At 45.1% G+C, this 10,081-nt stretch overlaps 2 protein-coding genes across 6 annotated transcripts in view; both read right to left on the reverse strand.

Annotated features, from left to right (window-relative positions):
- Positions 1-8,980, reverse strand: part of ARHGEF9 (Cdc42 guanine nucleotide exchange factor 9) — a 187,778-nt gene extending 178,798 nt beyond the window's left edge. For 2 of the 5 annotated variants that reach the window (XM_068533646.1, XM_068533642.1), the window contains exon 1: positions 8,887-8,976. In XM_068533646.1, coding sequence (XP_068389747.1) covers positions 8,887-8,895 — 9 coding nt within the window. In that variant the 5' untranslated portion in view covers positions 8,896-8,976. Of the gene's footprint in view, positions 1-8,882 lie in introns of all 5 variants that reach the window. The other 3 variants (XM_068533643.1, XM_068533644.1, XM_068533645.1) reach the window with 3 other exon arrangements.
- Positions 8,981-9,079: 99 nt separating this feature from the next.
- Positions 9,080-9,259, reverse strand: LOC137757050 (uncharacterized). The gene has a single exon (XM_068533647.1). It carries the CDS (start codon positions 9,257-9,259, stop codon positions 9,080-9,082), a length of 180 nt encoding a protein of 59 aa, XP_068389748.1.
- Between the last annotated feature and the right edge of the window lie 822 nt (positions 9,260-10,081).

Below are 10,081 nucleotides of genomic sequence, written 5' to 3' on the forward strand. Positions count from 1 at the left end.
TGCTGCCTTTAGGCACCACACTCTGAGGGGGTGGGGGTGGGCTCTTAGCACATCCTTCCTGCAGCCAGCTGGGCACGGAGGTGCATCCTTTCTCTCCTCTAATGAAGGCAGGCAGACAGAGAGATGAGAGCTGCCAGAACTATTCCCAGAGCTGACTATGGACGCACAGTGCTAGCCTCCTCTGGACCCCGAGGGTGGATGGCTGAGCAACACGGTGTTGCATCCAGGGCTCCTTGCCTCAGAAGAACTGATGTAGTCTGCAGGAGATTCTGTGCTCCCCCCACCCCCATCTGACTGCCTGGCACCCTAAGGGCTCTGACAGGCCTGTTCCCCTTTAGGAGGTTACATAATACTCTTGTTCTCCCAGCCTCTCTGTCAGCTCTCTCTCTCCAACCAAACCTGAGAGGGCATTCAGGTCTCTGATACAGCCAAGAGAGCATAGAGCCAGAACCCTATAGCAGAGGTAGCAGGTTATAGGGGGCAACGGCCTGATTTGATGACTCAGGAACCCAGACCCATCACTGCAACCTTGGATAAGTCCCTTTCCCCTTCAGTGCCTTAATTTTCTCACTTGTAAAACAGGAAGGGGAGAGGCACGCAGATCTCCAAAGTACTCTAATCTCTGCCCCTATGTGATTCTCTGTGTGAATCCTGGCCACATAAATGAAAGACAACCCCCCACCCCGCCTCCTACATCCAAGGTTGTCCTATCTTCCAAGAAATCTGGCTGAGCTGGGCAGATCCTTCCCCACTCTTCTAATTCTAATTCCCCTAATGAATAAGGTCTGCACTTGCAAGTCTGGAACTCTAGACTCTGTCCGCCACTTCTGTCCCAGGCCCATTTCAACCAGACAAGTTCTGCTTTTTCAGGTTTTATAGAGAAGCTTCTGGCTCAAATTTCATTTGAGAACATGATTCTTCTACTAAATCTACTCCTCATTTTAGTGACATGGAAACAGAGGCCTAGTGGGGAAGGGTTTTGATCAAGTTCTGGGAGCAAGGTAGGTACAGAGCCACAGCTTGCTCTTAGGGGGCCCAAGGCCATTTTTTTCTCCTGCTAAAGATCTGCCTTCCATATGCTGTCTTTCTGTCATGCATGCATAATTTCCCCTCTTCACTACTACTAACTCTCAACCTTGATGCTCAAAGACCAAATGCCCAGTTCTTGTCAGGGGCCTGAAACTAGCACAGAAGACTGATAAGAACAAGAAAGAACTGGCCTCAGACAAATCCCTCCCTTAATGTCTCCTTTTCCACCAGGTTTTCCCTTTGTTCCTTTCTTCAAAGTTTCCTCTTGAGTTCTGCTCTATGTCAGTGGCGGCTTTCCAATTCTCAGAGTCATGACCACATTCTGACCACAGCGTCCACTATGCAGGTTACTCTGGAAGAACTGCAAAGATATGCTGTCAAGAGGCCTGGGTTCTAGGCCAGGAATTACCACTTTCTGAATGTGTGACCTTGAGTAAGTCACTTAATCTCACTGTGCATCAGTTTCCTCAACTACTTCCAGATTTGGGGGAAAAGCCAATGAAATAACTAGGAAACTTTATTCATTTAAATTCTTATTAACTTTAGTAGTAGTATTAATTAAATGAATGGCTACTTAAAATTCTGCAGGAAGGGGTTCTGGGGTGTCAAAGCAGCCTGCCCCTTGCCTCCTAGGCTTTCCCAGAGCTATGAGGCTGGTATTTATCTATAAGAGGCAATTCTCAATTATCCATGCAATATGTCTCTTTAACAACAAATACTAAATCCCATAGCAGCATCCCCCTGACACTCAGTTCACTGTAGGGCTCCCTTCCTTGTGGGCAACCAGTATGTGCTCAATGAATACAACCTACAGTTCAGTTGTCCTAGAAGAAACCTAAGCTAAATATAATTAGGAAGGCAAGTCTATTACCCCCTAAAATCACCCTGTGCATTCCAAACCTGCTATAAGAGATCTTTGGATTACCTACTGGTTTTGAATAATATGCTTAATCATTTTGATCATTAGTATTAATCACAAAGTAAGCACAGATCATTAAAGCTGGAAGAAATCTTTGAAGCTATCTAATCCACCTGACCTTATTTTACAGATGAGGAAACCGAATTTCAGAGGGGAGAGGTAATTTGACCAAGGTCACCCAGCAAATGAACAGAATCTTCTGCACTATTATAGAAAATGCATAGGGACTAACTATTTTCCTGAAAGGTTCAAACCATCTCACAGCTGATAATTTAAAATCCAAATAGGTCCTCAGACTACTCACTCTCTAGGGTTGAGTCCTCCTTTTTAAGGTGGGCACAAGCCCCTAGAATTCATCAAGGCCCCCACAATCCTAGAATAAAATCTCACCATCTGTGAAGCCTGCCTATTCATGTGTGTGATAAGCCAGATTCAGGCTGAGCTGACATTTCCTTTGAACATAGCAGTCATCCTCATCCCTGGCTGAACATTCCTGTCACCTCAGGGAGCTTTTAAAAAAATATTGATGCCAGGGCCTCACCATGACCAACTCAATCAGATCTCCCCCAGAGATTCTAGGAATTGTTGTTAGTCTTGTTAACTCCCCAGGTGATTCCAATGTGCAACCAGGGCTGAGAACCACTGTGTAAATGGAAACAATTCAGCCAACCAAGAGAAACACACACAAAGAGTTTCCTAAACTGTTTGAAAACCAAATATATTCTTTTTTTTAACATCTTTATTGGAGTATAATTGCTTTACAATGATGTGTTAGTTTCTGCTTTATAAAAAAGTGAATCAGCTATACACATAACCAAATATATTCTTTTAAAGCTAAATCTATGATGTCCCGCTTTTCCAAAGAGGGGCAAAGAAAGTGGTACACAAAACTTACAGTTGTGGCACTGACCCTCAGGCAAATTCTAGACTCAATTAGGAAACATATGGTTTGGGGGTACTGAAAAAAATTAGGGAACCCTGGAGCCTGCAACAGGATTTACCAGGGGTAAGATGCCAAGTGACTCATATTCCTTTTTTCGATAGGGTCATCGCCTTGGTAGATGATTGCTATGAAACTAGCATACATCTTGATGTCCACAAAGCATACAACAAATCCATCATGCCGCATTATCCTCATTAACATGCTGACAGGATAGATGATGGTAGCACCCAGTGGATTCTGCACTGGCTGACCAGATATACACAAAACTTAACCAGCTCCAACTCCAAGAGGCAGCTCTGATAAGTTGCCAGAGGAGCTAGCATTAACCCCATTAAACCCCATTAAACATTTCTTTGAATCAACAACTTGGATGATACTTATTCAGTTTTCAAATGATGCAATGCTAGAAGACTGCTAATCTGTTTCATGGCATTAAGGGGAAAAAAATGTAAAATGCCAAAAGCTAGAATAGACCAACCAAAAAAATAAGTTTAACTGATGCAATGCTAGAAGGAACTGCTACGTTTTGGCACAATGAAGCAAAATTTTAAAAAAACATAAAAGGCTAGAGTAATGGATCAACCAAACAAAATTCAATAAGTTTGGTTCAAAAGGCCAATTTCACAACAGCACAGAGGACTGGACTAGACAGCAAAGGCTTTGTGCCTACAGCCCAAAAGGCTCTTAACCCTGGCTGCATGTTTGAATCACCTTGGGAGCCTTAAATTTAATTAAAAAAAAAAAAAAAGCTGCCTCGGACCAATCCCGTGATAATTAAATCAGAATCTCCCAGAGTGGAGACTTGGCATGGGTACTTAAAAACTCTCCAGCTGATCTGTATGTTCACTGAGGATTGAGAACCAGTAGAAGACTGCAATATTAAATATTTCACAGACAGATCAAAGTCCCTTTGTACTTGATCCTGATCAGGTGGCACCTGGAGTAGCATGATCAGTTCTGGGCAGCACATTTAAAAAATATATATAGAAAAATTAGAGTTCTTTAAAAGGAAGGACAATTGTATGAAAACTGTAGTTCCTTCAAAATATTCTGTATTTTAGACTTCACCAATTCACACTGCCTTTCTCCTTGAAGATCCCAAATAGTGAGTTTTCATAAGACTAAAGGGAACTGTTTGATGTATATTCAAGATTAAAAGGCAACATTTTATTGAATAAAGAATTCTGTGCCGAACTGCTATATAAATGAAAGGTATGAAAAAGCACTAAAATTGAAAGCAAGTAGCTGAGGAAGCTAGTATGACTTCAGGGGTGACTCACACTCTTCCCCTTCCACCTGACTCCATTCAGCTTCACACTAGCTGGGAATGATCAACTCTGACTCTCTCCCACTCTCCATTTGAAAGGCAGACCCACTCTCCCATCCCACCAATCTCTCTTTTACTTCTCTCATCTGTAAAACCAGGAATAACAATTAGCCCTATCCACTTCACAAGGCTGATGTGATGCTCAAAATTAGAAAAGATACGGAATTGCTCTGTAAACCCTATAGGCCCATGCACTGACAAGGGATTATTAGTATTGTCATTACTGGACTGTTTCCTGAGTCTTCTCTCTCCACTAGGCCCTCCCCACTTCTAGTTTTTCCACTCAGTACTTTGGTGCCAGGGCAAAGCACCATGCCAAATACTCTTGAGTATCTATACCCACCTAATGACAGGAAATACTCTGGGTAGACATGAAAAGAGCTAAGCTTTGATCAAGGATTCCAGGAAAGCCAGAGACTCAGTTGGCCTAAACAAGTTGCAGAGCTAGAAATAAGAGCTCGAGAGTCTAAGATTCCCCACCTCCATCCCACTTCTTGGGGCAAAGCCACTGGGACTGAATCCAGATGGTCTGTGGGAGGTCTTCTGAGGAGGCAGTTATTTTTGGAGAACAGGCTCAATTCCCAATCATGTCTCTGTCCAGAGCAAGTACTCCACAGGCCAAGGAGAGCAGAGGCCAAGATGGCAAACAGAGGCAAGAAGGAGGACATGCTTTGGCAGCATCCCTGCAACTGCCAGAGTGTTTCCTCTGATCACAGCCAAGCACTCTCAGTCTAGGCCTCACCACAGGGCAGAAGAGCACCTCACCCAAAGGCTCACTGGGATCCCTCAGGTCCCTAGCAACGTAATCACACACACAAACACACAAACATACAAGTGGATGAGAAAATCTGAGTCAGGGCCCAAGCCTGTTCACCAAACCAATAATCAAACTGGCCTCTCCAATTTGCCAAGCCATCTCAGCTGGAAACTATTCAGAGACCAGCAACATAGAAACAACAACAACAAAAATAAAACAAAAAAGAAAAAGCAAATTCCACACTGCAGCTGGGCTGGGCAGGGTTCTCTAGCCACAAACAAAACTGGGGCACAGTGCAGAGGCAGATGTTACAGGTTCTGACAGATAGAGGCTGTCTCAATGGGGGGTAAAGCACTGCTCAGTTTGTTCCCACCACGCTATCCCTTCACCACCTCCCTGTGTCAGCCAAAAGGCATGGTAGACAAAAATATTTTTCAGGGCCTGCAGACCTCCTTGCACTAAAGCTAGGCTGTGAAATGGCTCATTTAATCTTAAGGAGAAGGCGGTGACTATAGAGGGATTTGAACCCAGGAGCCTTCCAATAAACAGTCCCATGGCTGGGATGCAGCTAAGCTCTGTATACCTTCTGTGGATATGTTTTCTAGGCATTTGCAGGCAATGAGGATCTTGCTCTCTATTTGTCCTCTCCCCAAAAGCACCTCTTCAAGTCCTGCTTGCCAGCTCCCCCCCTTGCTCCAAAGGCGTTGGTGCCTGGACATTTAAAGTGTGGGCTCTGGAGCTCAGCAGGAGCTGAGTGATGCAGGAGTTGCTAGGATACTGGTTGAGGACATTTTCTTGAATCCCCTAGTGGGGAGCTGGGAGCCAAAATTCCTGAGCTGGTAGCAAAAAGTTATCCTCTACAAAGGAGTCAGAGAGGAGGAAAGGGAACAAGGAACTTGGTCAGGAATAGTTGGGACACATCAGAGAGGAAAAGCCCTCTTCCTTCTAACCCACTTACAGCAGGGATGGTGGGGGAAAGAGAGGAGGCTGTATCAGGGGAGGTAGGAAAGTTTTAGAAGGGGGAAGATGAAGAGGCAGGAAAGGAAAAAAAAGTCAAAATGCAGAGGGTTTCACTCCTCTCAGCTGCATTTTTCATTTTCTCCCAGTCTTTTCTCTTTTTGCATACCCTCACAAGTCTGAAGGAGAAATGCCAAACCTTTAGGAGTCACACAAGTAAAAAGTCACCCTGCTCTCTACTCCCTAAACTCCCTTTTAGCTGCTCTAGGGTGGCCTGCCATCTGGCTAGCAACATCCCCTTATTTGCCTAGAGATAAGTTAATTTGAAAAATATTTACCCATTTCACAAACTAAATTACTGATGAAAGGGCTCTTTCAAGCCACCCCTTTAGTCTGAAGCTGTGTGTGGTAGGGGGAAAACTGGTAGGGGGGACACTCATCCATCCTAGCACCAGTCAAATCCTTATAGGCCATAGCACAAGGAGGCCTTTCAGAACTGTGAAACTGCTGTTTTTCCTCATTCCTAGCACAACCAACCCCCATCCGCATTCAGGAGTGTGCACCCCTCCCCCCACACACACACAGAGTAGGGTGTGCACACACACCCACGTACATACTGTCACACACCCTACACACATACATTCCCAAAGGCTTTCTGCCAAGGGTCTGTCAGGCACCCAGAGGTGAAGGCTGTGGCATTTCATGACACATAATTTGTCATAAACCTGGCTCAAAGACCAGCCTTGGAGAACCCTTTCCCCCTTGGGGGAAAAAAATCAAAAAGCATTCTATTGTTGTAGTCCAGTTTTCTTCCCACATAACTAGGTAAAAAATCTCTTAGGTAAAACTTAAGTTTCTCCAGATACCAGCAAACAGATATTTCCTCCCTCCCCACTCCCATCACCCCTTGATTAACATTTCATTTGCCTTTTCACTTGTCTTTCCAGTTCACCAGCCTGATTTCAACTGCCTATGGACACCCAAAATCACAGAAGGCAAGAACATAGTCCAACCATCCCCAAATGCCAGTGTTATAGGGAATCCCAAACTTACTGAGGAGGAAAAAATTGCTCAATGTCAAACAGTCACTGAACAGAGAGGACGGAGGTCTGCAGCTGCCCATCCTACAGCCTTTCCTCACTCTCCAACACTGTCTCAAAACAAAGTGCCCAGCTAAAATATCAGTTTACTTTAGACAATACTGTTGGAGCAAATGCAGGGAGGGATGGGGAAAGGGACTCACTAGATTCTCTTTGCAAAAAACAAGTTCTTAGTTCAACCCAGGGACTCCCACAAAGGGACTAAAGAGTAAATAATAAGAGTCAATGCCAGCAGACTTCCCAGATCATGCTTACACCATGGTACCAACTGAATTAAAAAATCAGTTGCTCACCCACACAGAACCATTGAGAGCACACCCTGAGGCTCAAAACCTCTTCTAAAACCATAAAATAATACTCTTTGGGTCCTGAGGTCAGGACAATTTCAAGAGCCCCCTTCACAGCCTTCAAAATCATTTCCAAAGAGTCTGAACAACAGTACATGGAACTTGAGAGCACAATGCCAGCAGATTTGCACATCACTCATGAACAGCCGCCCACATGGGTGTACAGGGAACATGTGTGTGGATGTGTATGTGCCCTGATTCATTGCTACATGAGACATAATTGGCACTCTTTCAAGTCAGGTAAGAAACAGAATGAAGAAGACCTGCCTACGTCAGTGGGTGGGGGGTGGGGGGTATTATGAACACTGGCATCAGAGACAATTTTTTTCCTGGCTTTGCCAAGAGCTTTCTTAGGGGAAACAGAAATATACAAATAATAACAATAGCAATATTAACAGCAACCACCACCACTACCACCGGATACAGACATGCAAATAAGTGTCAAATTGGAATGCTGCTTCTAGCTCATGTTTTCCAGAGCTTTCATCCCATTTCATCCAGACTTTTTTTTTGGGGGGGGGGTGCTCAAAACTCTCAATTTAGCATGATACATACTTTCATTTTGTCATGGAAACCTTCTAATTAGAAAGACTTCTGATTTTAAAGAACAAACAAGGAAGCAAACAAAACCACTTTCTCATTAGCACTAGCAAGTTCTATTTAAAATGTAGTTCAAGAACATCTTTGCAAATGAGACTACCCCAAAGAGGCATATCTAAATACATTATTCCCAAGGTAGGTAGAGAGCTGGCTTTTGTTGTTTTTTGGAGGACATACAGAGAAAATCCCCAAACTCAAATTCACAGGTACAATCTTTGGGAAAAAGAACCAAACAGTTACTGTCAATGTCTTCTCTTGCTAATTCATAAAGATCAGAGAACGCTTTTATACCCCATTCCATGATTCCAAAGAAATTGACATTTAATGATTTAAAAAATGTTTTAAAGGTGGCTTCTTTCCAAATTGGAAATTGTAAACCCTGTACAGCAAATTAAGATTCAGAGAACAGAGTCACCAACTGCCAGCACAACGCACCCCACCACATCACTTTCCAAATTCTCGCTTCTCATTAGAGACTGAAGAATCATTTTCCCTAAATTCATTCCTTGTATCAATTTTTCCCTCTAAACATCTAGTGCAATACTGTTTTCCCTAAGATGCCAGAAATGCATCATACTCTTCCCACAACCCCCCTTGCCCCAAACAAACCCAAATGCGCTTCTGATGGCAAGAGAGAAATTTTGACTGAAATTCTGTGATGGAATTTAAAGGTAGTTTTAAAGAAAACGAATTGACAAGACACCACAATCAGCAAAGCCATTGTATAAAGACACAGAGCTTGCTTCATGAACGTCACATAGGTGGAGAATGCACACACACACATGCACACATAAATAGAAAGCATTTCTTTATCAACAGTTTCACTTAAGCAATAAGCAACTACACTCACAGGCATACTTAAAAGATAAGACATAACAAAAGATTTAGGGAGAGATAATATACCAACGTCATACATATCACAGCGAGGCCATGTTGAAGCTCAAAACGCTTTCCCCCCTGAGTAAGAAAGCTTGCTCTTTCTCTCCCTCTCTTTCCCTGTCTCTGTCTCTCTCTCTCTCTCTTTTTTTTTTTCTTTCTTGGAGGTTCTCGGGATGAAATCAAAACGAGAGTTCGAAACAGCTCAGGTGGCTGGACTCCATTCAGCGCGTTCCCAGGAAAAACATGAGTATGACATTTACAAGCAGGAGGACTACAATCACGGCAAAAACGACTACAGTTTGCACATCCAGGGTCATGGTGCAATGCAGAACACTGTAGTGTTCCAGATGGGGGGCCGGCAGATTGGGAGATGTCAGTCTCTGTTCTGTCAGACTGTCCATACAGCCACCATGCTAGAAAGGAGAGGAGGAAGTCGGGTGGTTGGGGAAGGGCTGGGTTTGGCGCCCGAGTTTGATATGGGAGGGGGGGAAGGGGGAATGGGGACAGGGGTGCTTGCTTCCCCCCTTCTCAGAACTGAGCTGATCTTTCTTCCCTAGTTGAGAAATCTTAGCTTGCGCTTAAGTCGGCAGAGTCCAGCATTCTCTCTCGGGCGCCACGGAAAAGGCAAAATCCTGGCTTTCAAAGGGAAAGGCGGGAGGAACCAGAGCGAGGTTCTCCGGCGCCTGCTCAGTCTGTCTGTCCGGGGGTGCGTCCGTCCACCTGCCTGGCTGGCTACCGGTCAGTCTCGGTCTCCCCTACTTCTTCTAATTCGCTCGCTTTCCTACGCTCTCTCTGCTCGCGAAGCTCCCGGCTGCCAGCCACTCTTTCGATCCCTGCCTCGCTGGCTCTCTTCCTCTCCTCTCCCCACCCCCCAATCCAAAGACTACGTTTTTATTCTCCGAGCGACTGCCGGCGCCTGCGTGAGGCACAACCCAGGCTGCTGACAGGCCCGCCGGCCAATAGCAGGTGCCGCAGAGGAGCGTTTACTCGCCGGGGGGCGGTACTTGAGCTGGCGTGCTACCCGCGGCAGCCAATCGGAGAACCCACGGTTCCCCCAGCAGGCCCGCTTCATCCAGCCCAGCTGGAGGCCCTGGCTGCCAGTTCTGGCGTGGGGGTGGGGAGCATGTTGTGGATGGGTTGATGCAGATGAGGGGAGAGAGGAGGGAAAGGATTGGGAAAGAGGGAGGGATCGGACATAAGGGGCTAAAGGGGAGAGGGCATGG

The sequence above is a fragment of the Eschrichtius robustus genome, chromosome X (assembly GCF_028021215.1).
Source record: "Eschrichtius robustus isolate mEscRob2 chromosome X, mEscRob2.pri, whole genome shotgun sequence".
In the NCBI taxonomy this organism is placed as follows: domain Eukaryota; kingdom Metazoa; phylum Chordata; class Mammalia; order Artiodactyla; family Eschrichtiidae; genus Eschrichtius; species Eschrichtius robustus.

Bases quoted from the DNA above. Each gene is read 5' to 3' on its own strand.
- LOC137757050 (XM_068533647.1), bottom strand. From the start codon at position 9,259: ATGGACAGTCTGACAGAACAGAGACTGACATCTCCCAATCTGCCGGCC.